The sequence below is a fragment of the Malus sylvestris genome, chromosome 13, assembly GCF_916048215.2.
Source record: "Malus sylvestris chromosome 13, drMalSylv7.2, whole genome shotgun sequence".
NCBI lineage: Eukaryota > Viridiplantae > Streptophyta > Magnoliopsida > Rosales > Rosaceae > Malus > Malus sylvestris.
Window position 1 is genome coordinate 19,624,930 of NC_062272.1, and position 28,000 is coordinate 19,652,929.

At 37.0% G+C, this 28,000-nt stretch overlaps 4 protein-coding genes and 1 pseudogene across 6 annotated transcripts; 3 read left to right on the plus strand and 2 right to left on the minus strand.

Annotated features, from left to right (window-relative positions):
* Positions 1-14: 14 nt before the first annotated feature.
* On the plus strand, positions 15-2,178 carry LOC126595804 (uncharacterized). The gene is made up of 2 exons (XM_050262112.1): positions 15-199; positions 1,835-2,178. The coding sequence occupies exons 1-2, from the start codon at positions 56-58 to the stop codon at positions 2,057-2,059; spliced, it is 369 nt and encodes a 122-aa protein (XP_050118069.1). The 5' UTR covers positions 15-55; the 3' UTR covers positions 2,060-2,178.
* Positions 2,179-3,406: 1,228 nt separating this feature from the next.
* LOC126597313 (glycolipid transfer protein 1-like) lies at positions 3,407-6,273 on the plus strand. Of its 2 annotated transcripts, none has more exons than XM_050264099.1 (7): positions 3,407-3,722; positions 3,870-3,997; positions 4,199-4,254; positions 4,465-4,595; positions 4,698-4,833; positions 5,361-5,492; positions 5,949-6,273. In XM_050264099.1, exons 2-7 carry the CDS (start codon positions 3,880-3,882, stop codon positions 5,982-5,984), a joined length of 609 nt encoding a protein of 202 aa, XP_050120056.1. In that variant the 5' UTR covers positions 3,407-3,722; positions 3,870-3,879; the 3' UTR covers positions 5,985-6,273. The 2 variants fall into 2 exon arrangements, with proteins under 2 accessions (XP_050120056.1, XP_050120055.1); XM_050264098.1 differs by having other exon boundaries at positions 3,408-3,722; positions 3,865-3,997.
* A 3,406-nt stretch (positions 6,274-9,679) lies between these two features.
* Positions 9,680-11,829, plus strand: LOC126595739 (CRIB domain-containing protein RIC7-like). Of its 2 annotated transcripts, none has more exons than XM_050262043.1 (5): positions 9,680-10,013; positions 10,245-10,444; positions 10,700-10,800; positions 10,924-10,999; positions 11,133-11,829. In XM_050262043.1, the coding sequence occupies exons 2-5, from the start codon at positions 10,387-10,389 to the stop codon at positions 11,603-11,605; spliced, it is 708 nt and encodes a 235-aa protein (XP_050118000.1). In that variant the 5' UTR covers positions 9,680-10,013; positions 10,245-10,386; the 3' UTR covers positions 11,606-11,829. The 2 variants fall into 2 exon arrangements, with proteins under 2 accessions (XP_050118000.1, XP_050118001.1); XM_050262044.1 differs by having other exon boundaries at positions 10,285-10,444.
* An 802-nt stretch (positions 11,830-12,631) lies between these two features.
* Positions 12,632-14,260, minus strand: LOC126597454 (polyubiquitin-like). The gene is made up of 2 exons (XM_050264249.1): positions 13,926-14,260; positions 12,632-13,725 (listed from the first exon to the last, which is right to left on the minus strand). Exons 1-2 carry the CDS (start codon positions 14,007-14,009, stop codon positions 12,853-12,855), a joined length of 957 nt encoding a protein of 318 aa, XP_050120206.1. The 5' UTR covers positions 14,010-14,260; the 3' UTR covers positions 12,632-12,852.
* Positions 14,261-22,766: 8,506 nt separating this feature from the next.
* On the minus strand, positions 22,767-27,982 carry LOC126595328 (serine/threonine-protein phosphatase PP1-like; annotated as a pseudogene).
* Between the last annotated feature and the right edge of the window lie 18 nt (positions 27,983-28,000).

Here is a 28,000-nt window from a genome sequence, read left to right on the forward strand (position 1 = left end):
GCTATTAAAAGTCCCTCTCTCCTCATTTCCATGCAAAAACCCAAGAGAGTGAAAAATGGGAGAAGGAGAAGAGATTAATGTAGGAGAAGAAGAAAGAGAGAATATTAGTCTCAAGGACCTCTCTAAGAAGCTTGAGGAATTTGCCAAGGCTAGAGACTGGGAGAAATATCATAGTCCCAGAAATCTACTCCTTGCTATGGTAAAACTAAATCCTTCCCCTACTACTATCTACTCTCATCATTTGTTTTGTTAACCATGAAACTATGTTCTATGTATGATGCAAGCCTAACCATGCTACGCTATCCATCATCTTGTCATTCATTTCTATGTTACTTTTCTCTTTCATTAGTTTTTACGTTTGGGTCGTGCAATCTTCTTTGCTCTTGGAAAATGGTTTGAGGACATAAGATGTTTATATATTCGTATTACCATATTAATTATGATGATATTATGTTAATGTATGGTTCAAATTCACAGTCTGAAAAATATAAGTATATTAGTGTTTGAAAAATTGCTCTAGACGGTTGCCTAGGGCAGTAGGCGGTGGCTAACTGCTGCGATTTTGCCATAGGCATGAAGGGAATTAGAAAATGATCAGGCGTCCGCCTGAGCGAAGTTATACTAAAGTAGGCGGGGGTGGGCGAGTTTATACGGAACACTGAATCTGAAATTTTTTTAGTTGCAGAGCCAGTGACAGACTTGTAGGGAAGATGATTTGCCTTTGAATATTACCTATAGACGTAAACGACATTGTTTTTCTCACAGACTCATCGTTTTGTATCCTTTTTTTCATCTCTAAATGAATCCCACCACCTTCCTCTTTGCTAACATTTCATATTTATTATCCTTACCACCTCCTCTTTCGTTGAACTGTTGTTTTATATTTTATTTAGAATAAAGTTAGGGAGACTAAATTTGCAGACAAAATTTTGAAAACTAAAGAACATGGAAGGTTGATGATTGATTTATTACTTAAGCGTTGATAAATGTGATTATTCTTATTGGTGATACATTATTTAGTTTGTATATTTAGTCGTCAAATTTAATCTCTCTAGAATTACCTTTTTATTCGTCGTATATTATTTACTTTTTCTCTCTAAGATCCTACCATATTATTTACTTAAAATTCTCTTTACATATATAAAATATAAATAATGCCGGGCACATTGAATATAAGATATTGTATTCGTCCCTTTAAAAATAACACAAATACTATTTAATGCTTATTATATATATAGTAAATATTATTTTTTTTAAAAGCGCCTAGGCCCCTCTTAGGTCTCTAGGCACTAAGCTCATTCTCGCTACCCGACTATCGCTTGGCATGTATAATTGTATATACACATACACACATGTTGGAAGATGTTCCTTAATTTGCCACATACATACATACATTTTTTTCTATTTTTCCTCTTTTGTTCCATTTTATTTGATCTCTTTGTAGATGCAAACATATTATTCCTAAACATGTGCATGAGCTGTCCGTTTCATTAATTTGTTGGTGTTTCTTTATTTGATAATTTTAAATTATTTAACTTACGGGAGTGAGAATTCAAATTAAGATTTAAGTAAACGGTCATAGTGCTCTGACCAACTAGCCTAATACATACCTGCTTTTGAACTTTTAACATAAACTTCATGAAACACCAAGGCAATTAAACATTATTCATTCACATGAGTGTGGTTTAATAGTTTCTGAAATATGAAGCTGCTAAACTGTACGGCACGAGTGGTTGAAAATACAAATACAAATACAAATACAAATAGAATTCGAAAACAGATAAATAATTTTCATGTTTGGTATAACATATAGGATGGACTGGATGTTGTGTAGGTGGGAGAGGTAGGAGAGCTATCAGAAATATTCCAATGGAGGGGAGAGGTGGACAGAGGGTTGCCAAATTGGAAGGAATCAGATAAAGAGCATCTGGGAGAAGAGCTTTCCGATGTGCTTCTGTACCTCATCAGGCTGGCGGATATATGCGGCATTGATCTTGCTCATGCTGCCTCCAAAAAGATTGTCAAGAATGCCATCAAATACCCTCCCAAATTCTTCTAAATTAATTACCTTAATTATTCAAACACATGATAATTTGTGTATTTCTCAATTTTGTTTCATGATAAGATGATGAGCTTTGAAAACTTGGAATTTTCAATAAAATAATTATATGAATTTTAGAGTGCAATGTCTAATTAATTTAATTTCTCCTTATTTTCTAATTGGCTAATGGAGATCGTGTATACTTCATACCATCTATTTGTTTCTACTTATACGTTAAAGGTGTTGGTTTAAATTATGAATAACGAGTTTGATACAGTGTAAATATAAAAGGTACATCACTAAACTATAGGACAATGCACAACTTTTTAATTTGATGATTTGTGAATTTGATTAAAAATGTACAAATACAAAAATGCACTTCCATACAAATTTGTTTACTTCATATTTGTTGGTTCATCTACTCTAATAGAAATTTAATTATGATCATTTATCATACTCAAACAAGGCCAGATATCAACTTTTTACACCAGCTTTTGATTACCTATTAATCTGACAATTTTTTGTTTGTTTCGAATAATTAACGTCCAAAACAAGCTCCGAAAGTTGATAATCAAACTTTAGTGTTCAAGATTAAGTGGCCTTTTACCACAATGGTGAAGATGAGTGTTGCCTTTGCACCATGACGTGGATTTGAATCTCTTTTGCTCTCTAATTTAACAAATTTTAGTGTTCAGGATTAGGCAGATCTCACCCGAGTCAAAGGCCTCAGAGCTGCAGAGATAGATTTTAATTCCTAGTCCATGATTATCTCCATATGAAATATGAACATTAATACACACTATCATGTTTTGGTTTTAGCTACCGTAAATTCATTTACTTAATACATTCACAATCTAACAATAAAATATACAATTAAAAAGAGAGAATATACTAACAGTTAAATAGTAAATCAATTAAGGGCATATACTGTACTGTAATTAATCCTCTATTTTTCACCTTTTTGTACACTCTAATTCTATCCCTTGACTCCTTTTCTTAATTTGTTTAATCCAATAATAAGAATAAAAGAGCGAGGTGCTGGAATCGAGATATAATCTGAATTTTTGTGTTTGCGACCGACGGACACGGTGATTTGAAACATTCATTTTAAATCATACGTCATACATTAGCCTATCCCACTAATTCACCTCACACAACCAAGTATCCTGATCTCTCTCATTTCTTTGAACGGTCCAGATTTATCTATCCGTCGACTCCTAACTACAAGATCCCGAGAAGAATGAATTCGAGGTGATGAAACTGAAAGAATATGCGCATGAATTATAACTTGATTATAAAACAAAAAAAATTAAATTAAACAGATTATAAAAATTAAAATTAAAAAAATTAAAACGGCCACGAACCCGCCTAGCCTTGAGCGGGCTGGCGGTTATCCCTTTCGCCAATCCAACACGTCTTCGTATCCCGGACTCTGCGGATTCGTAGTTGATCCCCAAAACAGTCAATTAGTCAAATCCCTTTCACTCCTTCTATACATTCACCTTCCAAATCAATTCAAATCACAGAAGAAGGATCCGATTCTCCCATTGCAATTTCTCCACCCAAAGGTTTCCCATTTCTGGAATAATCGAATCCAACCCAACCCACATTTTGAATTTCGATTTTGATCCTCACCATTTCTGCAATCTCACCCAGATCCAACCGCACCAGCAACTTTCGTGTAAGCTCCGATCTTCCTCTCACTCTATCTGAATTACCCATTTATTGTTCATCTGGATCATTTTTCGATTAAGCTGAAAGATTTGAGCTTTATTTGTAATTTTTTTTTTGTGTGAATTTGAATGGTGATATGAATTGCGCAGTGAAGTGGGAAGAAGATGGAGGGGACTGTGTTCGCTCCTGCTCTGGAAGGATTCAAGACTGTCAAGTCCGAACAAGGAGAGATTCTGACCAAGCCTTTCCTTGATGTCTGCAAGCAGATTTTGCCTGTTATAGGTTCATTTCTCCCCCTCTTTTGCTCTGACCTAGAAATTGAACCGGGATTTCGTTTTCGTTAATGCCCGATTGCTGTTTGTACCTGGTTTTTAAGCACAATGCTAGCTACCCATTTGTTAAAATTTTATAATATGAGCTTCATGAGTTAGTTCTGGGCTTGATCCTTTTGACTTACAAGTTGAAATTCGAAATTGGTGTTAGATAAGTTTGGAGCTGCTATGACCCTTGTTAAATCGGACATCGGAGGTAACATAACGGTAAGAATGTTCTTTTACTTGTATTTTCCCCATTTGTGCTCGCTGTGAGTTTAGTAGAATTATGTTTTCTGTTGTCTAACTTGTATATGTCAGTGATCTATATTTCCATACTATGTAAACAAGTTAGATCATCTTTTAGTTTTTTTTTATTTTTTTTTATTTTGAGTGCCCATTTGTGTTCTCAATCTCATCAATTTTGGGTTTTTTCAGAGATTGGAATCTAAATATACCTCCAATCCTGCCGCATTCAACCACTTGTACAGATTGGTACAAGTTGAGATTGAAACGAAAACAGCAAAAGCATCATCCAGCTGCACCAACGGTCTTCTTTGGTTGACAAGGTAAATGATATGATCATTAACGTGTGTTTTTGTGCTTTTATGATGTTGCACTTTGTTAGAATTGATACCTCATATGTATGATACTATTCTTATTCATTTCAGAGCAATGGATTTCTTGGTAGAGCTATTCCGGAACTTACTGGAGCATCAAGATTGGTCAATGTCTCAGGCTTGTACAGATTCCTACGGCAAGACCCTGAAAAAATATCATGGATGGCTTGCTAGTTCAAGTTTCAGTGTAATGTCTCTGATGCCCCTTCCATTATTTGATGCACTACCAGTTTTCATACTGGCTTTAGTCCTTTGATGTCTTATGCTGGACTTAGATAGTACTATGACAGTGATTATATTTCTGCAAGTTCAGTGCTTCCGTTTTAAAATGCTTGACTGTGTAAAATTTTCGTTTTGTTGGGCCCTGGAGGTACTCTTATGGTTTCGCAAATCTCTATCTTCATAAACTACTCTTTGGTGCTATTCTTTCTCTTGTACAAGAATTTAGGCATGTAAAAAGTACAGATCAGAAACCAAGAAACTATTAATTTTATTAACCCTGGAAGCTTTTTTGTGTTTTCCCTTTTAGAAAAATCCCTATCGTAAAGTCCACTTAGATTTAATTATCCATTAGTTGATCATTACTCTGAGATTTAATTATTATACAGTTTCGTTTTAGTATTTCACCTCTTGTTTACTGAATGTTTGAAAGATATAGCGAACGAGAACTTTTTTCTTCTAGAAATTTGGACTTATTAGTCACTATAATGATAGGTTGCCATGAAGCTCGCTCCTGACCGAAAGAAGTTCATGGAGGTGATAGGAGGCAACGGCGATATCATGGGTGACATAGAGAAATTCTGCACTGCCTTTACGCCTCTTCTTCAAGAGAATCACAAGTTTTTGGTAAGGTTTTATTTGTGTTGCCGAATTTAGTGAGAGCCAATTTCTGTGACATCATTGTTTAGTTCTGAGGTTCAAAGTTGCATTATTAATTGACCACAATGATCGGGTAGAATTACCAATGGATGATTAAGGGAGAAGTTGAAGGAACAGTCTCTATTCCATTAGTTAGCCACACAAGATTGAGTTTGGACAACGCTCTGTTTTGAAAATTCCCCGAACTATTGCTCTTGAAACACGTTATACTAAAAAGTAACTCGGGTCTTGTAAGATTAGTGAAACTCAAAGATCTGAAATATCCTTCGGTTGGAAGGGAAGTTCCGTAATTTCCTCCAGTTGTGATTCCATTGATTTTCTATTTGGAAACAACAATGAGAACTGAAGACAAGAAATTAATAACTGATTTGCTATCGGAAACAGTTAAAATATATGCTGACGAAGTTTATTCTATTGACACAGGCTAGGGTCGGCATGGATGATTTGAAGGCTTCGTAATTGAGAAGGTTTTCTGATGAGAGGAAGCTTGTGCCCTTGGACTTGTCCGGGTCCTTCAACTTAAAAAAATAATGCAACTTTTTCCTGCATTTAACTTGGATATTTGATTTTATGTTTAATGTTAAATTCTTGTGAATGTTTATTACACAGGGTACCTGATTGTTATTTGGTTTTATATGCTGCGTTTCTTGCTCGTGCCTTGAGTTGTTATTATAAGAAATAACTCTTTGTATTTCATTACTTAATGTGTAAGGATTACAACTCAATATATATACAGTTCTCTAATAAAGCTTAGTACCTAATTATACTTAAGTAGGTATCTAATACAGAGATTAGTTGCAAAACTGTTACATCTAAACATGACAGCTGTACATCTGAAAATGACAACTGTTAGCTATGACTACTTATCCCTTTACACCCCCTCAAGCTAAGCGGAGGAGATCCCAGAGAAAGCTTGGACTGAAGAAAGTGAAACCGAGCCTTGGATAGGGGCTTTGTATGGATGTCTGCAATCTGATGATCAGTGGAAACATACAACACTTTGACTAAACCAGCAAGAACAAGCTCTCTAATGTAGTGATAATCGATCTCCACATGTTTAGTGCGCGCATGAAACACAGGATTGGAAGCCAAAGATATGGCAGAAACATTGTCACACCATAGTGTGGGAGTATGAGAAAGAGGGAAAGTAATGTCTTTGAAAATCTTGCAGATCCATGTGAGTTCAGCAGCAGTAAGAGCAAGAGAGCGATACTCGGCCTCGGTTGAAGAGCGGGCAACAGTGGCCTGCTTTTTAGCACTCCAACTGATAAGATTGGGACCAAAGTAAACACAATAACCAGATGTAGAACGTCTATCAAAAACACAACCAGCCCAATCAGCATCCGAGAAAGCTGTGAGCTGCAGAGATCCCTTTTTGAACCAGATGCCTTGATCAACAGAACCCTTGAGAAACCGAAGAATACGTTTAACAGCCTGAAAATGAGTGTCACGAGGGCAATGAAGAAACTGACAGACTTGGTTCACAGCAAAGGACAGATCTGGCCTAGTCCATGTGAGATATTGGAGAGCACCAACGATGGACCGATACTCCTTTGGATCAGGCAACAAAGTTCCAATGTGATCCAATTTGGCAGTACCAAGAGGAGTGGCACAAGGCTTGCATCCTTCCATTTTCGTCTTAATAAGAAGATCCATAGCATATTTGCCTTGAGACATGAAGATACCATCAGAGGATCGATGGACTTCAAGACCAAGGAAATAGTGGAGAGGACCTAAGTCTTTGACAGGAAACAGGGTACTGAGCTTTTGAATGAAAGCTTGGCAATGAGAGGTATTGGGTCCGGTGACTAATATGTCATCAACGTACACCAAGACAATCACCAAAGAAGGAGAGGTGCACACAAACAGAGAGCAATCAGATTTAGAATTAGCAAACCCAAGAGAGAGCAAGGTAGATCCAAGTTTATCATACCAAGCCCGAGGGGCTTGTTTTAAGCCATAAAGAGAGCGATTGAGCTTACAGACAAAAGAAGGCTGAGAAGCATCAACAAAACCAGGAGGTTGTTGCATAAACACCTCTTCTTTCAGTGAACCATGAAGAAACGCATTACTAATATCCAACTGATTAAGGAACCAGTCATGGTGGACAACAAGTGTTAATAGAATGCGAATGGTTACTGGTTTGGCAACCGGGCTGAAAGTTTCTGTAAAATCAATACCGGCCTGCTGGTGAAATCCTTTGGCTACAAGGCGAGCCTTGTAACGATCAATCGAGCCATCAGGTTTCCTTTTAATCCGAAACACCCATTTACAGCCAACAATACTGTGGTGAGGAGAGGAAGGTACCAATGTCCAAGTACCAGTGTGTCGAAGAGCCTCAAATTCCTCTGACATGGCCTGAACCCAATGAGCATGCTTAGATGCTTGCAGATAAGTGGTAGGCACAAAAGTATCAATATCGATGGGATGCTTAGTGGCAGATAGAGCTTTAGGTTTGAAAATACCGGCTTTAGATCGGGTGAGCATAGGATGAGAATTAGAGGGAATAGAGGGTTGAACGGAAGAGGATGGATGGGAAGGCAGAGGTAAGGAAGCATTAGAAGAAGAGGAAGAGGAGGATGACGGTACCGGAGAAGAAGATAATGGTAGAGCTCTGATACCATATAAGAAATAACTCTTTGTATTTCATTACTTAATGTGTAAGGATTACAACTCAATATATATACAGTTCTCTAATAAAGCTTAGTACCTAATTATACTTAAGTAGGTATCTAATACAGAGATTAGTTGCAAAACTGTTACATCTAAACATGACAGCTGTACATCTGAAAATGACAGCTGTTAGCTATGACTACTTATCCCTTTAGTTATCATGCTTTCTTCTTGTATGCTTAGGTTGACGTGAGATATTGGATGAAACCAGTATTTAAAATATCGGTATTGGTGGAAATATCGATATGCGGATTTGTGGAAATATCGACGGATATATCGAATATCGATATCGGTTGCTTTTGATGGAAATGATGAAAGTTTAAACTCAAACTTTAGAGATTGTTAAACATTGGTTTGGACGAAAAATAAGAGTTTCTCTAACTTTTCAGATGTGTTAGAAATATTGACGATATCTATCGATTTTAACCTAAATTTAAAAGTTTCTCCAATATGAGGTGAAGTTTAGACTTCACTCCTTATTTTTATATCTTTCTTTGATTTTTTTGGATATTTCCATGGAAATATCAACCAAGTTTTTATATCTTTCTTTGATTTGGACATATCGACCAAGAAATTTTAAACACTGGACCCTCTCTGCAAGGCCTTCGGTTTAGACTTCACTCCTAACGTTACGCGAGGCCTTTGGTTTTCTCCACTGTCTCTATTTGTGGCTTGATGTTGATGCAGGTAGTAGTGTTCCCTTTCTCGAAATCCTTTCCACCATATGGATTTCTTTACCATAGAAAATCACACCCTGACCTATCTTCGCCTTCCTACATTCGCTAACCATTTGGGCTTCAGTTCATAAATGAGACATAAGCTAGTTCTGTAAATATGAACTAACTTCTTTTGTAAAAAGATATCGACAACGCCTTTTCGTATTCAGGTTATTGCGACACGTTACACTTAGATTTGTACAAACTTCATTAGCCATATTGTGTGACCCACAATGTCGTTAATTAAAAATGTACAACTACTGTTTAATCAAATTCTACGATTAGCATAACTAGCTAGTTTAGTATGCCAATGTGGCAATTGATCGTGTCCTAATTTGGAGATCGAAAGAAATCTCAAAGTTTGAATTTTTGACCTCTATTGATTAAAGAACAAGAGCACAACGTATTAAAATTACTAACATCTATTGGTCATGATTAAATAAAGTGGATATTAATTCAATTTTCATTCATTTTCTCCTATATTCTTAACTTTCTCGATTCATGAATTTATAAGTAAACATGTCATAAAACGTATTTTTGAGTTGTACAAAAAAGAAAAAAAAAACAAATGATTTATTGGAGTGAGTCGTTGTGGGTGAATTAGAAAATGATAAAAAAATTAGGAAGAGGATGATAAATAAGATGTAAGCAACTATTACAATTCCACAACTGCCACACAATTGTTTTTCCCAACCGCTTTTGCCGCGCATTCACTGAAAACCCGTTAACAGGCCCCCTCACCCAAATTTAGCCGCCTATGGTTCTCGCCATTTCTACTTCTATCTTTCTTTCGCACCCGAAAATCCGGTGAGCTACAGGTTTTGATGACTGGCCACCGGGAACGACCACTGCACTCGCCACCGGGACATCCATCAAAACCTGTGCTCTCATTTCAATTCTGATTCTTTTCGGATTTTCTGACTCACGAAAAAAATTAGGTCAGACCCCATGGCACCACATCCCACATCTGCAAATCTGGGTTTGTAAATTGACCTCTCTTTGCCCGGTTGGATTATCTGGGTACGGTGGGCAACATTTATCATGATGCCTTCACATTGCTAGACCTTGTTGTATCATGCTGAATGCCTTTCTTCTCAAGGTACCAGAACTACATTATGATTATTATTATTTTTTTTTGTGTGTGGTTTTTGGATCAATGGGGGAGGCGGGATTCGGACTTTTTTGTGTTGCGCTAATTGGGGATCAATTTCGAAAATGACACAAGATGGTGTAGCAACTAGCAACTGATGAATATTCTTTGGGAAAAGGAGTTTCCAAATTGTTGCTGTAGTATTGATTCTTTTCTCTGTTTTGTGGTTTTCATGATCAGGAGCTTGTCTTACACATTGTTGCTTTCTTTGCATTTGAAGTTCCGAATAAGCGCTGCTGTCCATACGCGCTACACTCGCAACTTAATTTTCTGCTGAAGGTTTCTTCTGAAGTGCATGTCCTGAAGCACTTGAGCCAACAAAATGGCTACCAAGGTGAAGGGGCTCTTGAAAGGCCTGAAACACTTTTCGCAAATGTTTGGTACGTGCAATTTCCGTTGATTTTTCAAGCATTAATTAGATTCATTTGGTTTCTCATCATACTATGTCCTTGTCATGAATTGATTAGATAGTTGTGCAGTGTCTGGTTTCAACATATGTTCTTGGTGAAATTAGCTTGCAGTTCCTATCGTTTTTTTGCTTTTTCCTTAATGTCTTTAGGGTGATATGAATAATCTTTTACCAGATGTTGAAAGGGAAGGGCAAAGTGATTGACCAAGTTGTTCAAATTTTGCAGATGAGAAAAATGATGACATACAAATTGGATTTCCCACAGATGTTAAGCATGTTGGGCACATTGGATGGGATGGTCCATCTACAAATAGTACTCCGAGCTGGGTACGTTGCTCGCTCTCCCTGTCTCTCGATCTTAAACATCCACACTAGTTAATCATTCTTAATTCAAAAAGCACATTTTTTCCATTTTACATAAAATTGTGACTATGACATTTCATCTTGCAGATGAATGAGTTCAAAGGCGCTTCTCCAGAAGTCTCATCCCCCGGGCAATTGACTGTTAAAGAACTGTCGTCCCAAGGTTTGCTACTTTTTCTAACACGACATATCTTTTCCACCTCATAGTATTAGCCTTGCCTATTCAGATTGACAGTTTGACAACATAGCATGTCACATTTTGATATGACATTAAAATTGATCACTGTCTTTTGCAGATATGCATAAAACAAACCTTGCTGCCCAAGAGTTGGTGCAGCGAAATGACATTCCAAGGACTAGGCGTCATTCCACAGGTGAATCTGAAGGTTCCCCAACCAAAAAGAGCTCTGATGGATCAAAGAAGCATTCTAGGCGCCACCGCTCCAAGGAAGGACCAATGGATTCTCCATCTTGTGAGTCTCGAGAAGGTAGTAGCCGTCATTCAAGAAGAAGCCGGAATTCTAACAATCTTGGATCGGAATCCCCCTCACAAGACCCTCCTGGAATACCAAAGCAAAGGAAGAAAAAGGGGTCATCCGAAGGCGGGTCAGCGAGGTCATCAAGAAGGGCAAACAGATCAAAAGGCCAGAATTCTTTGACTGAGATTTCGTTGGAAGGTTCAGAGCATGGATCCAAGAGTGGAGAGAGTCCAGTGCACCCAGTTTTGGCAGAAGCGAAACGTTCCTCGGGCGGGAATAATGTGAACTAAATGCACAAATTGAGGTCTTAAGTTCTTAAACCCTCGAAACCGAAAGTGTGACACTTCTGCTGGCTTACTTCATTGATCATATTTTATTTTTCATTTGTCATGTTGATGGCTGTGACGTGCAAAGCTCCAAGTGAGATTTGACAAGTTTGGTTTCCAATTTATGCACTGTCTTACTGCCTCTAGAATACGTAGAAACGAATTTGATGAGTCAAATGAGTCTACAACAGCCTGGTGTTCAATTCTCTCACTCCATCAGAGGAATTTTCTTGGTTCATCATGCCAAGTATTTATAATTATGCCAAACCCCGATCCAAACTTCCACATGAGGTTCTTCTCCAGCCTAAAGATTTTATTCTGCTGACATCTCAAAATTCAGTTTGACACAGGAAGCAATTGAGGTAAAAAAAAATCTCTAAAAAAGTGGGGATCCATGCCCCAATTTAGGTCAAAAACATATTTAGTCTCCGGCGGACATTCCTTTGGGCGCTGCTATGCATAATTTTTATGCAACTCTTCTTGTAGAAACTCCTCTTGCAAAAAAGATTTCATGAAAGAATCAAGAATAAATTCCTTCAAATATCCAAATGCGAATCATTTTAACGAAAATACGATCTAGAGAACTCAGATTGTTTCCAAATTCCGTTCCTTGTGAATCAAGGCATACTCATGCTGCCGGTTGTAGGTCAACTTGACAAGCTGCTTTTCTCCAGAGCTAAATGTATACACTTAAAACTTGTAAGCAACAACTGAATGTTTTTGCAATTAGTGATAAAGTACAGCACACAGCCTGTGTTTGAGGAAAGTGAGAGCATTCAAATTAAATCATTCCTCTGACATGCGATCGTATGAATTAGTATTCGAAAATTACTGTTTTTGACTGATAACTGAGCGGATCGATTTTATCCAATATTGCTTCAACTTTCAAGCCACCACTCCACCAGCATATTAATCTTGTATTTATACCTAAACTAGGTCAGATTTCAGATAGCTTTAACATCTCAATGCACTAATGCCTGAATTTCAGAATTCTTCAAATAGTTTTGTAATGTGAAAATCTGAGAAAAGAAAAACAGTAAAATCTGTTTGCAAAAATGTAGGATGAGTTGGAGATTATTTAATATACAACTTTCAATGGAAAACACCGTACAATTTCATCAAAACCAAATGAAAAGATTCGAATAGCGCCTGACAGAAGTTCAAATCTAGCTTGCATTTCTTGTGAATGATGAATGACTGTGGAATTTGGTTCACCAACCCAAAACCATGTGGAGCGTGGAGCCTTTCTGAATGTTGTAACTTGAAAGACGGCATTCATCATCAAGGCGTTTACCGGCAACTACAATACTCTGAACATGAACCGGCACTCTGACCTTGCAAAATATCTTGTCCTTCACCTCTCTGACAGTAGTCTTTCGTGTCACGTCAAGTGTAATGGTGTTCCCACTCCACGTCTTAATAAATATCTGAAACCAAAAGGGCAAAACTTCTAAAGTGGAATTTTCTTCGACCCTGTAGAAGTCCAAGGTCTTGCAATCCTGCAGCTCATTTCCTGCATAGATCATACTGCAATCGGTAACAGGACACCCGATAAAACTCTCAACAATCGTTTTGATATCCCGGACAGTGTAAAAGATCTTAACCTCAAATTTAACCATCTTTCCGCTTGGTATTTTCACAAAAATCGACATCCCATCTCTTGGATTGAAAATCACATAAAGGGTTGATTCTGTTCGAATGTCAAGTGATGCCAATGTCTGGGAATCTTCAAGTAGTTTTCCTCTACAAACTAGAGAGTACTGGCCTGATTGGACTCCCTCCTTGGACCAGATCATGGATTTGATGTCATTGATGATATTGTACCCTTTTGCTTCCAATACAACAGTCTTCCGATTTGACGGAAATTTCACATATATTTTCATGCTCATTGAGTTCGGGTGACATATACGATAACTTGGTTCCTCCGGAGTTCCTCGATCAGCTGGTATTTGGCTATTGTGAAGCCAATTAGTATTATCACCCAAGAGAGGCTCCTGAGGGTTTTCGGCTTTCAAATTTTTAACTACAACAGACTTCTTGATCCTCACACATATTTGTTTCAAGACCTTCCACGGTATATTCCTCTGCTACAAAGACCGAACAAATTAATCTCATGAAAAAAGTTCAGTTTGAAGGATGCACAAAGAAACAACTTTAGCTGTGTAACGAAGAACAAGAAAATGAATCAAGAAAATGTGAGAGGAAACATAAGAAAAAGAGAGATGGATTTATAATGTTCCGATGAAAAAAATAAGATGATGTAAATAAAAGGCAATAATAAAACCTGCCGACGAGATGAATCAGAGTAACTTGATGGGAGTGTTCGGAATCCCCGGCGTGAGGGTCTACGGAGTCTCTGTGATTCCATTGGAAGTTTTCAAGGCCGTATAGTGATTGTTCAGATTGCCAGGTTTCGGCAAAAAATTGTATCTCGGATGAAACTTGGAAAGAAAGAAATGAAGAATGAAGAGTCTCTAAGTAGTTGCCTTCCCAACAAGACCAAAAGTGTTATAAAAACTTAACAACAACAACAGCACAACCCATTTCCGCTGACTGATGAGACGATGTAGTAAACTACAATCTACTGGGAGGGGGATTCGAACTTGATTGCAGAAGGGGGACACAATGACCAATAGGCATAATCCATGTCAGCTGTGGTGCTCTTAGTATATAGCAAACCGAATAATACCAACACTAAAAGCCATAGCCTTGAATGGTAGGACAAAAGGAAATCTCTAAGAATGTCAACCCTATATTTGTTTCAAATAATTTAAGGTGAGGTTCAATTGATTAAGGAAGAAAGAATTATAAACTGATTATCAGCATATACTAATCATAGATAATAGTAAGTGGTTAGCGTTTGAATTGACTGATATAGTAGCTGGGAAGAAACTTCAGTTAAATTGCATATCAAAAGTTCTACTAACTTACCATGTCTTATAACCAAAGTTCTAAAAAACGCTAGGTGCTAGTTGGGTGGCGGGCAGGGGCTTAGTGCCTAGGTGGGCGCCTAGACGGCCTACAAGGATTTATATAAATTTATTATATATCTTGTAAATAAGTGTCTATTTACACTTGAAAAAAAAAAACTATACTTGTATGGATAATAGAATAATGATAAAATGCAAAAATAGAAGTAGAAGAATACATAAAGTACATCCATCCAACAAGTTCAATATTTAAAAAGCAGTAAGCATATAATCATAATGAGAAGTATTCTTGGATGATAGACTAAGTTTTTCTTATTTATGATCCTTGCATTGGATTGGACATAAACTAAATTATTTAACGTTGTTGTATCTAGTTTATTTTATTTTTTGTATGTATCCCCTCAAAAGTTCTCCAATTCATTTCACAATCGGATGAACTTGTAGTCAATCCATCCTTTGCAAATTAGGTACACCATTTCCATAAGAATACCACCATGAAACTAAAAAAAATAAAAAAGCACACAATTAATTAAAAAAAAAAAAATCAAATCCGCCTAGGACCACCTAGGTGCCACCTAGCCCCAGACCGATTTTTCGAAATGATTTTCCCTAAATCGCGGAGGGTCTTTTAGCGCCTAGCGCATAGGTTGATTTTTAGAACACTGCAATTAATTATATCTAATCATCTTTGTTAACGTTACTAGAACTACCATAGGTGTGTGACTTAGCAGGGTAGTGAAATTAGATAATGAATTAATTTAATTCCACAAACCATGAGTGACATGTATCAACATTTTATAGCTTTCTGGATTAGTAGAAGTATACATGAAGTAATCATGATACTTTTTGTTACCTTGATTCTAGTTACAATGCAATTTGGTTCTTCAGTCATCCATATCCCAATCTAGATTTATGTGATATGAAATTATGTTAAATCACATATAGATATTTATGATCTCCATGATACATCTGTTCAAGCAGTTCTTACAATATAGATTGATAAATAGTTATTCTAGCTAGAGATTTCTGAGATTGACCTTTAAGTGGCTTCAAGGGATCTCTGCTTCTATTGGAAAATTACCAGAAGGTGATAGATTTGTTATTAGCGTTCATGTAAACGCATCTCCATACTCATACATATGAACCCGAGTATCACATTATCGGGTTTGGGAAGTAGTGAGGGCTTTGAGGTGAAATCAAAGTTAAGCATAAGATACCTAAAATGCCTCAGATCTGAGAACTATTTGCATACTACAACCAGAAGCTTTCTAACGACATGTGGTAAACATCCATACGTTTAAGATTTTTGGATGGTCATTGTTCAATGAACTTGTTCAACAGACAAGCACCTGTATATCCACACGTGTCTAACATGCGTAGAAGGAGATCATGCTAATTTAATGTGATATACACCGGCCTTTTCTGATAGTCAATGTCCAATTGACTTTCCAATGGCTAGGAACTTTATTTAAGAATTAAGTGACTATGGAATACAAGTCTCCCTGCCCTAACCTTGTTGCTCCTTGAGGACATTGCTTCCATACCTTAAATTATGGACACATCCATAGTATATTATATCCATAATATAAAGCAAAACTCATGAATTAATTAATCTTGTGCTTTATTAATGAGTTAATGTTGTTACATAATATCTAATATTGCAAAATTGGTTTTTAGCACACAACTTCAATGATCTCTCACTTGCACTAAAGCTAATTATTGAAATTTGAAGGTGTATTTTTTATTATTATGAAGAAACAAAGTACAAAGATAGCTCATATATATGAGCGTGGGAAGAAGAGAAAAACAAGGAACAAAAAACAATCTTCCTTCCTTGATTTACGCCTAATCACCTAACAACAAAAGCAAGGGCAGCAACTAGACTAACAACCAAAGCAAGGTAAGCAATCCCTTGAATTAGTGAGAATGACAGCCATACTCAAGTTGTTAGACAACACCCTATGCATACACCTATGCTACCTACCAGCTAGGGTAAGTGACAAATAACTAGACTAGATCTTCTTCCAATACTCCCCCTCAAGCTGGATCAAATGGGTCAATTGATCCAAGCTTGGACAAGAGGTGATGAAAAATAGCAAACGGTAATCCTTTTGTGAAGATATCTGCAAGTTGATCATGACTACGAATGAAGTGTGTATCAATTACCTTGGACTGCACTTGATTTCGAACATAGTGGTAGTCAACTTCAATGTGTTTAGTTCGCTCATGGAAGACAGGATTTGATGCTATGTACATCGCAACTTGATTATCACAGTAGAAAGACATAGGTTGCTGATGAGGAAACCCTAAGTCCAATAACAAATTTTTGAGCCAAATAAGTTAACAAGCAGTCGAAGCGATAACACGACATTCTGCTTTTACACTAGAGCGCGCAACCACGCTTTGTTTCTTGCTCTTCCAGGTGACTAGGTTACCTCTTACGAAGGTGCAGAAACCAGTGATAGATTTGCGATCGAGAGCATTCCCCGCCCAATTTGCATCTGTATATCTTGAGATATGAGTGTGATTATTGTTGCGCATGAGAATCCCTCTACCAATGGAGCCCTTCAGATATCGAAGCACACGATGAACAATCTTCATGTGATCCATGCTTGGAGCATGCATAAACTGGCTAACAAGACTCATGGCATATGTTATATCAGGGCGAGTGATAGTTAGATAAATGAGTTTGTCGACCAATCTCTGATAGTACTCTATATTGGGAATGAGATCACCATGAGATTGCAGCTTCAAGTCACTATTTAAAAGTGTGCGAGCAGGTTTACAATCTGTCATGTTGGCCTCACGAGGAAGATCAATAACATACTTGCGCTGATTTAGAAAATAACCCTTGTGAGAGTGTGTCATCTCGATCCCTAGAAAATATTTAAGAATGTCGAGATCTTTGATAGTAAACTTATGATTGAGATATTGTTTAAGAGCACTAATCTTTGACATATTAGCACCTGTCATAATGAGATCATCAACGTAAATAAGCACCATAAGTTTACCCGGTGTGCTTGAACGCACAAATAAGGAAGAATCAGCATTGCTCCGACAGAAACCAACTCTTTCTAGAAAATGACTGAGCTTGGCATACCATGCACGTGGACTTTGCTTGAGACTATAAATGGATTTATGAAGTTTGCACACCATTTTTGGATTGTTTGATTAAGGATGACCTAGAGGCAGTTTCATGAAAACTTTTTCTTTAAGCTCACCATGCAGAAAAGCATTTTTAACATCCATTTGAAAAAGAGGCCATGCATTGTTAATGGCAACAGATAACAGCACCCTCACAATGTTTATCTTTGCTATAGGAGCAAATGTCTCCTTGTAATCCACTCCATAGGTTTGAGTAAATCTTTGAGCAACCAAATGAGACTTGTTCCTTTCAATTGTGCCATCTGAATGGAACTTGGTCTTGTATACCCAACGACTTCTCACAACCTTCTTTCCTTTCGGAAGTTTCACTATAGTCCAAGTATTGTTTTCATGAAGAGCTTGAAGCTCTTCTGCCATAGCAGCTCTCCATTCACTGTGTAGATTAGCTTCTTGAAAGCTTTGTGGTTCATAGGTTTCAGTAATTGCACTGAGGAATGCAGCAAAGAAGGATGAAACTTTGCTGTAATTAATAGCAGAAGTCAAGGGATACCTGGCATTGTAAGTTACATAATCATGTAACTTAGATGGAAGTTTCCTCTCTCGGGGAGGATTTATACGAACTGTGGGAGATTGAGCTGCTGGCAATTGAGCAGTTTCTTGGTTGGAAGGACTACTTGAGGGTTCTGATGAGATAGGTTCTTTAGGGACCACAGGTGGAGAATTCTGCAGGTTGCGAGAATCAACCTCATTCAATACCTGGTCCCTTGAAATATCTGTTGTATCCTCTTCACTTGGATATGTATTGGGAACAAATCAAGCAAATTCTCCCCCTCTCTAGAATAGTTTAGAGGTTGAGTGAAGTAAGGCATGGTTTCTTCAAATTTCACATCTCTTGAAACAACTATTTTCCTAGTTGTTGGATTGTAGCATTTGTAACCCTTTAAAGTGGATGAATAGCCTAGGAAGACACATTTGGTAGCCCTTGGATCTAGTTTGTCACGATTTGGTGCTTGTATGTGAACAAAGCATGTACATCCAAAAACTCTCAAATGGGATAGATTGATCTGTCTATCTTTCAAGACCTCATAAGGTGATTTAAAGTTCAATATCTTACTAGGCAATCTATTGATGAGATATGCAGCAGTAAGAACACCTTGTGACCAAAATTTTTTAGGCACATTCGAGTGAAACATAAGAGCTCTAGCTTTTTCAAGTAGATCTCTATTCTTCCTTTATGCTACCTCGTTTTGTTGAGGTGTTCCAACATAACTAGTTTGATGTAATATACCATGTGTGCTTAGATAGTGAGACATGTTACGGGATATATATTTGGAGCCATTATCTGATCGTAAGACATGAATGTTTGAAGAAAATTGTGTGTTTACAAGTCTATGAAAATCTTGAAAAACTTTCAGCACTTCACTTTTAAATTTCAAAAGATACAACCAAGTGATCCTTGTGAAATCATCCACAAAAGTTACAAAATATTTGTATCCATCAAAGGACTTTAGGACTGGTTCCCAAACATCGGAATGCACGATTTCAAAAGGATTACTAGCCCTAGACAAGGAGGAAGTGAAAGGTAATCTAGTGGACTTAGAGAAGTGACAAACATCACAGGAACTTGTAACTTTGCATAGGTTTGGAAACAAAAAAGACAGAACTTTATCAGAAGGATGTGCAAGTCGTTGGTGCCAAAGTTGTTGTTCTTGAACCAGGCTTGAAGTGACTTGGAAAACCTTAGGAATTTGGACATGCTTGGAAAGGTAGTAGAGGCCATTTAAGAAAAAACCTTCACCAATCGTCTTCTTGGTGGTGATATCCTGAAAAACCATAGTTTTTAGGGAGAAAATAGCAAGACAGTTTAATGAGTTTGTGATTTTTCCAACAGATAAGAGCTGAAAAGGGAATGAGGGAACATAAAGAGCCTCAGACTCGACATCACTAGAAATCAAATGTGTTTTCTTTCTCCCTACAACCATAGCACCCTTGCCATTAGCAACTGACACTTGAGATGGACATGAGAGTTTTTCAAAATTATGCAGATTTGTAGACTTGTTAGTCATATGATCAGTACCTCCTGAATCTATAATCCAATAATCAGGCACATTACCTACTTTGAGAGCAGTTAAGAATGATTGTAAGATACCTGGAATATCTTGTTGTGTCACACCTTCATTTTCAACCAAAAAACCAGCAAACTACCCGAGTAGAGCAGCTTGTTTGTTGTCACCTTGACTAGTTGATCCTTCATTGTCTCCATGACCTTGTTTCTTATGGAGGAAGGCAAAAAATTCATTGATCAGGGTGGCTGGATTGGAGGTGAACTTCTGTGCTCCCTCGGAATGAGTGGTGACGGTATGATTTGCCTTGTAGGATGAGTTATGTGAACCCTTAGGGAAACCCTTGTAGTTGTCCCTAGAAAACTTGGGCTTTAGTTCAGGATGGAGAATCCAGCAATGATCTGGTGTATGTCTACCAGTATCACAGTAGCTACATTTCACAATAGGTTTTTTTCCTTTGTAGCCCCTCTCTTCACTAGTTTTGTGGTTAGAGATATGCCCTAGCTTCTGGTATATTTGCCTTTAATTCCACAGTCATGATTTTTCTGCGAGTTTCTTCCCTTTGAATCGTGGCACACACACTTGAGATGGAGGGAAGATCATGATTCATGAGGACATGACTCCTAAGATCTTCGTATTTAGGACTTAAACTCGCAAGAAGTTGAAATATTTTGTCTTCATCAGCTCTCTTGGTCAGCACGGCAGCGTCAATGGTGTGTGGCCGATAAACATTCAACTCGTTCCACATGGTGGTTAACTTCCTAAGGTGCTACACAAATGAGTTTCCTTCTTGTTGTAGACCAGCAATATCCTTTTTTAACTAGAACACTCGAGATGCATTATTCTGATTCCCATACATTTCTTTGAGATTTTTCCAAAGGATGCAGGAGGATTCAGCATAGCTGAAAATTTCTGCAATCTTTCGATCCATAAAATTGAGTAGCCATGACATGAACAACTGGTCCTTGTACAACCAATCATTGTAATCTGATGAGGACACATCAGGCGCTGGAATAACACCATTAACATAACCCAGTTTCGATCGTCCTCCCAAGGCAAGAGTGACTGCTCTCTCCCAGGGAAGATAATTGAACTCATTTAGTAAGACAGAACTGAGACGTTGATTTGGGTTGACATCAACATCTAAAAGAAATGAAGATGGCTCAGCATGCGAGCTAACTTCTTCGCCATGCACTGAACTCTCTTTAGCCATGATAGAGAATCAAGAAAAACTCACAAATCTCTCAAGAAACTACTCAGAAGCAGGTTGATTACGATCACTGCTCTGATTCTATATTGAAATTTGAAGGTGTATTTTTTATTATTATGAAGAAACAAAGTGCAAAGATAGCTCATATATATGAGTGTGAGAAGAAGAGAAAAACAAGGAACAAAAAACAATCTTCCTTCCTTGATTTACACCTAATCACCTAACAACTAAAGCAAGGGTAGCAACTAGACTAACAACTAAAGCAAGGTCGGCAATCCCTTGAATTAGTGAGAATGACATCCATACTCAAGTTGTTAGACAACACCCCATGCATACACCCATGCTACCTACTAGCTAGGGTAAGTGACAGATAAGTAGACTAGATCTTCTTCCAATACTAATGCTCACAATGACGCACACCAAAACTATCTAGATGTCGATCAAGCAGCTTCAATTTTATCGCCTTAATTAGTGATTGAGTTCACTACGTTTTTTGTAGCGTTAAATCTTAAACCTAAACCACCTTCTTCTTCCCAGATTCTATAATCTTGTAATTAACGATGCTTTTTTATTTTTGTTTCGATGATTCATGAAATCGTAGTTCCCTGGATTGAGCTAATGCCCCATTTTAATCACCTAATAATGTCATTAGTGATTCAATAGTAGGAACATTTACAAGTCCAATGATGAACTTCTTTATCCAAAACAACTTGATTAGCATTGAAGCAGAATCATATTTTGTTTCTCAGATGGAGAGCGTTATGCACTTCTGCATATTGCTTGTCCAACTCATAGCTCCTTCATTCAAAATGAAGACACATCCTTATGTGGACCTACGTTTTGTAGATTTCATATGGTCGTAATTAGTGTAGTCTTTCACAAACAATATTCCCTTAACATTTTTGTCCATACACCAACATCAATGTCTCTATACCGATTCAATAGTAATTCATGTGCTTAGTTTGCTAATTTTTGTTTTTGTATATTAGTGATTATGTAGTATGTAGTGTTTATGTTTTTCTTCCTCAACTCAATATGAGAGCATAAATCACCACGCCTTTTAGTGGTGGGAGTGTATTCTCTCAAACGTGGACAAGATATACATAATTAACGCTTTATTCTTATCTTTTTGTTTTAGTTTTCTTCATTTGCCTAAGTTGCACTGATTCTCCCTTCAGTTCACTTAGAATTCTTTCACCCCTGTCCTTTATTTGGCTAAATGAGTCAAAATTTCTTCCAATTGTCATTTTTCGAATGAGAAGATGTAGGTTAACAACTGGACTAAAGTGAAAATATAACGAAACTATAAGGACAACAGTCTAACAAAAAACTACAGGAACAAGTGAAATTTCCGGTAACTCCAAAGTCTATTAGTGCAATTTGGTCTTCTTTATTTTATTGTGAAGATTGCTATAACAAGAATTTAATCATGAAGGATTCGACAATGTGTGTTTTGTTCGAAAAAAAAAAATTCTCCAAAACTTTATCCGTTAAACAAGAAGAAGCTCATTAGTGTAAGGTTCCTTCGGTATTTTTTTTTTCACAAAAAACAGCTTCACTTCTAAAGTAAGCAATAAAATTTTTTTTTGGTAAAAACAAAATATTCACCTTATTTTAAAAGCAAGGGTCTAGACAACAACTTTTAAAAGTAACATGTAAGTTGCATTTATAAAACCGGAGTTGAGCCTTTGATGAATATTTTCAATTCTTTTAATACCCTTATTAGTTTTTAAAATGACATTTGTTTAATCTTATACACACATTTCATCCCTTGGAGAACAAAATGACAATCACTACCTACCCTACAAACACTAAACTTACACCACCACCGCCATTACCGCCATCATTGTTGTTATCACCTCCACCACTGTTGTCGTTGCTGCCACAATCGTAACTGCCACCACCACCATTGCCACCACTATCATTACACTACCGCCCCTGCCATCGTTGCTGCCACCACTACCACCACCACCTAACCACAACCACCACCATAGCTACCACAACCACAACCACAGGCTTCACTACCATTTCTACCACGACCCCTGCTACTATTGTTATATTTACACCAGAACCACCACATTCCACTATTGGCTCCACCACCATACCTGCACCTTTGTCGCTACCATCACCACTGCCTTCACCACCGTTGTCATTGTAGATTGACCACAACTCCCATGTCTATTTTTGTCATTATTTACATTATATCACTTTACATTATAATTTACCAAATGTTTTTACACTTTACCACGGGCTTTATGCGCCCGTTATAATAAAACAATTTAATACCACATACTTAATCAACACGTTGTAAAAATATTAAACCACCACGGATCTTGATCGTGGTAATATTGTTTTTAACCACATTTAATGTTCGTGGTAAATAAAAAAAATTCAATGTTGTGAAATTACACGCATTATTTAAAAAAAAATTAGGAGGGATTGAAAAATTTCCCAAATCTTTGAAATTTCACCGTACTCCTGCAATTCTCAAAATTTAAGTGAAATCCTTCATTTCCTAACTTCACCTCCCTCTCTCAAACTTCTCTCTCATTTTTTAATCTTCTTTCCACTCATCGCCTCTCTCCCTCCATGACTCCTCACCTCACCACGACCACCAATTTCTTCCCCTCCCGATGTCGCCCACTCAAAAACCTCTCACTCTTCTCCTGCAACAACATTAGCAACCCAACAAATCAACCCCATCACAACCTCCATGCACTCTCCTTCTTAGCCTCACTGCAATAGCGGCGACCATCCCTTCCACTCCACCATGTCGCTTCGAAAACTGAGGTGCTTCAACTGGAATAAACAATTTATAGTGGGAGCGAATGCAATAATGGTGCTACACTCTCTTCGTCGAGGTCGTCCACCTATGGTTTGATTGGCCATGACCAGGTCCTCAATTTTCTCAATTTCTCTAATTATTTTTAATTAATTTTTAAAATTATGAATAATCGTAGCGATAATTTGAAGTTGTTGTTAGTAATTCTTAATTTTTGAGTTGATAGTATTTCGATTTCTAAATTTGATATGTTTTCCTTTCATTCAAGTTCTTCTTGTATGGTTTGGAATCTCACTCTCTCTACCAACCAATTGTTTAATTTTGAAAATATGAATTTCTTTTGTTCAATCTCTTATTAGAAATTCAAAATCTAGGTTTTGGTAGTTTATCATTTGAAAGTGCTATAAATGCACAACCAATATAAGAAATTTGCCTCCTACGGTTACTAAAGATGAGATTGAGGAGTAGTTTAAAAACTTCGGTCAAATTATACATGATGAGGGCTGGCAAGGTGAGTTTATCTCTAAAACTATGAACTGGATCAGAGCTAAAGTAGAAATTGGTGCATGCAGGAAATTGGAGTCTGCTACGCTTTTGTTGAATATGAAGACATTTTTGGCATTCACAATGCAATCAAGGTTTTATTTTTTTGTGATAAGTTGTTGATCAAGTTTTTTTCTTTCGTTTCAAAATGTTCATATGATTCAGGCAAATTTCCTGTTATTTGTTGAAAGTCCTGTCAGTTCTCATATGTAGTTATGCATATATTGCAGATTCTTAAGGTATATTGCATTTGTCCTTGGGTATTCAATTGTTAGAGAGTTCCCATACTTGTACTATTGTCAACATTGATGAACTATTTGCCTTTGTATTTGCTTTGTTATAATTTTTGGGGTTTGTGCTTGTAATTTGTACTTCTATACTTAAATATGTGTGGGGTTTGGTGTTGTGGCATTTTTAAGGTAATTTGGTTGTAGATGAATGCTTGAATATTTCAATGCCAAGTGTTATTTGAATATTTTGTTGACTACGGTAAGTTATTAGACAATCTCTATGGGATTCGGTATCGAGAATTAAAGATCATTCCATTCTTTTTCTGTTAATGTGGATTGATGGCCTGTTGTTTCTTCAGCCAGTTACCTTTATTAGGAGGTTATGTTGTCTTTGGGGCATAATATTAGAATACAATATAGCTTTGATTGTAGTGTTTTCCTTTTTTGGGTGTATCCTGTGGATTGCTGGTCCATTGCTGTTGTAGATTGCTGGTCCATTATTTTTATAAAGCGATGATCTGTGCATGGCCTGAAAGTGTGTATTTTCCTGTTCCTTGTAGGCATCTCCAATTCATTTAGCTGGAAGGCAAGTTTACATTGAGGAGTGGAGCCCAAATAATGCTGGAGTAGCAGTTCGAAGATGTAAGTGCTTAATTTCATTATCCTTATGATTAACATGATTGTAAGAGGATGTATCAGAGATGTTGGGTGAAGTCCTGGAGATGGAACTTATAGTTGTGTTTATCCTAATGTTGGCAGTTGCTGTAAGGAAGTGGTGTTGCCTTCATAAATCTTAGAAATTTTTTGTGGTAGAGATAGAGAATATGCTTTTTCTCAATCAGTCTCGGAATCGATCTTGCATTGCAATCTTCTTTCTTCTAAGATGTCATTCAGATGTCAAGGTTTTCATGGAATCAAATCATTTACGTTCATGAGCTTAATGAGTCTATTGGCATAGCCAGGATTTATAGTGTTATATACCAAATTGTTAAGCATCTGTTTTCTTAGAAGTAATCGTTTGATCAACTTATTTTTCCTTATGTGTCTTGGTGAATTATTCAACCAGGAGGAAGGGGCAGTGGCAATGGCGGTGATTAAATTACGAATTTGTTCATACGATTCAAGGAAAAGTGAAGTATTTTCAAGGAAAAGTGAAGTATTTTAAGTGACAATTTGTTTGTAAATGGAGTATTTCATACTTGATAGATAGTTTCATATTTCTTAGGATAGCTCATTGATTTTAATTGTGAATTTTTTTATGTAATTATTATATTGTAGTAAATGTGGAATCTTGTATATAAATATTATATTATATTTATTAAATAAAAATAAATATCTTTTTTTTTATTACTTCTTTTTAGTTTTGGAAATTCTTTTATAACGGGCATTGATTGTGGTTATTTTGTAATCCACAACAGCTATAGTGCATGTGGTGTTAGATCCCAGTCTACCATGAGCACAATTCGTGGATGTATCACAACATAACCTCATCTATCATTTAGTGCTCAAAAGACCTTCCAAGGACACTCACTATTTCGTTCTTTGAGTAATTTTAATGTACTCATCTATCGACTGAGTCTTACAACTATTATTTTACATGAAAATCAAGACTCAAACAACCCACCCAAAAACACAAAAATGAGAGAAAAAACTCACTCTTTTTCCAACTTTTTACCCATTGCTCTTTCATAGAGTGGGTTTTATAGTACTAGTCTCCACTGCATAAAAGGGCATTGCATATGTTCCTGGGAAGATCTTCTGCACTCTCTAGCTGAAAGAAGTTTCGAATTTGTGTTTTTGTATTGAAAGAAATTTGAGGACTTAAAACAGGTAACCTGGCACGTTACGTCTTTCCGAACAAAGGGAGGTGCTTTCTTCAGAAATCTCCCATCGCAATACCTTACACCATTGCACCAAGAAACGACTGGAGGTAAAGAAAAATGCATATCATAACAATGGAAGACAAGTTTCATGTATAAAGCGAGAGTTAATAAAGCGCACATAATGTCAAAATCCAGTAAAATATGGAGCCTACAATATAACAAGGAAGAAGGAAAATTAAAGAGCATAAACTGAGGTACGCTCTAAACTCTTGGGTGCGGACTCTTAACCAAGTTCGGATACTTCGGAGAACATTTTTTAACCAATAAAATCCAACAACGAGAAGGTTTAACTCAGACAAAAATTTGATTGGAGCTCTCATTAGCTTTTCAAAAAACTGTTGAATTAAGGCATGGGAGTCCAACAATAATAAAGTCTTATCCTACTAAGTGGGGACAACTGTATAAATCCTAGAATATATGGCTTGTTTATCCCAAGAAATTTTTAGTTGTGACGGAAACACGGATGGTACACCACGTGTTTTTATGCAAGTGCTGGAAAATTTTAATTTCTAAGTTATTAACATTTTAACACACATAACTCACCATTTATATAGGGACATGTGGTGTACCACCTCGTATGACGGTCACACTGAAAAATCTCTTGTTTATCCCATGTTTTCTGTTGGATCCAAGTCTTTTATTAAAGTCTCTTTCAAAGTCTTCCTAGATCTTTCTCTACCCCTGTAACCTCTGTCTTCTGTATATATAAAACTCCACAACTAACCAACTCAAATGCATTGTTCATATATTGTTTTGCAGTGCTTTTCTAGGCTCAAATCAGCATGGACGATAGTTGGAAAATTTTCTATATAATTCTCTACTTTTTCATCTGTTTCCAACAAATACAAAAATATAAAATGTTACGATGGTTATATACTACAAAGTAGAGGTTCGTACATAGGGTGAGATGAATGTTACCTTGACTTTCAATGGAGTACCACCTGCAGCTCTACTCCTAAAGCTAACTTGGCTTCTTATAAGGCTTAAATTTCTGGAAAAAGCGCTTGAGAGACTCATCGACACTCATCATTGCCCCATCATTGTCAAACTCACCACAGTAATTAGGTGCTGAAAATATTGTCACGAGTTTCGTATCCGCAAAGAACTCAAATCCGTCTTTGACAACCTGCAAATATAAATAATATCTAATAAGTGGAAGGAGTTCTTGGTTGTATGGTGATGAGCCAATCCCTATCATATGGTATTGGAAAATTCTGAAATGAAATGATATTTCAGACCTGGTGAGCTCGACAAATCAAATCTAGATCGTGCTTCCGAAGAAACTCTGTTACCCTACCAGCACCGAAGGTAAAGGAAATTCCCCTATCATTTGGTCCCCAACCTTCAATGTCTTTGCTAGGATCGGACCACAGGAGATCACATGGCAAACCACTATCTGGGACATCAGTAGGTCGCTATAAAGTGTTGATCTGATTTAAATTGTTTAACTCGGGTGATAGTCCACCATGCATGCAGAGTACTTTGTCTTCAAGGAGAGCTGCCACGGGAAGGCAGTTGAAACAATCTGTAAACTCTTTCCAAAGTCTGACATTGAATCTTTGTTTACACTCATCATAAAAGCCATATATTTGATGAAGTTTGTTTGTTTAGGT

Bases quoted from the DNA above. Each gene is read 5' to 3' on its own strand.
- LOC126597313 (XM_050264099.1), top strand. From the start codon at position 3,880: ATGGAGGGGACTGTGTTCGCTCCTGCTCTGGAAGGATTCAAGACTGTC. The intron at 4,255-4,464 runs GTAAGAATGTTC...GGGTTTTTTCAG, and splicing joins ACATCGGAGGTAACATAACG to AGATTGGAATCTAAATATAC. The intron at 4,596-4,697 runs GTAAATGATATG...TATTCATTTCAG, and splicing joins GGTCTTCTTTGGTTGACAAG to AGCAATGGATTTCTTGGTAG.
- LOC126597454 (XM_050264249.1), bottom strand. From the start codon at position 14,009: ATGGAATCACAGAGACTCCGTAGACCCTCACGCCGGGGATTCCGAACA. The intron at 13,726-13,925 runs GTTTTATTATTG...TCTTTGTAGCAG, and splicing joins CTGATTCATCTCGTCGGCAG to AGGAATATACCGTGGAAGGT.
- LOC126595804 (XM_050262112.1), top strand. From the start codon at position 56: ATGGGAGAAGGAGAAGAGATTAATGTAGGAGAAGAAGAAAGAGAGAAT. The intron at 200-1,834 runs GTAAAACTAAAT...GATGTTGTGTAG, and splicing joins GAAATCTACTCCTTGCTATG to GTGGGAGAGGTAGGAGAGCT.
- LOC126595739 (XM_050262043.1), top strand. From the start codon at position 10,387: ATGGCTACCAAGGTGAAGGGGCTCTTGAAAGGCCTGAAACACTTTTCG. The intron at 10,445-10,699 runs GTACGTGCAATT...CAAATTTTGCAG, and splicing joins ACACTTTTCGCAAATGTTTG to ATGAGAAAAATGATGACATA. The intron at 10,801-10,923 runs GTACGTTGCTCG...TTCATCTTGCAG, and splicing joins CAAATAGTACTCCGAGCTGG to ATGAATGAGTTCAAAGGCGC.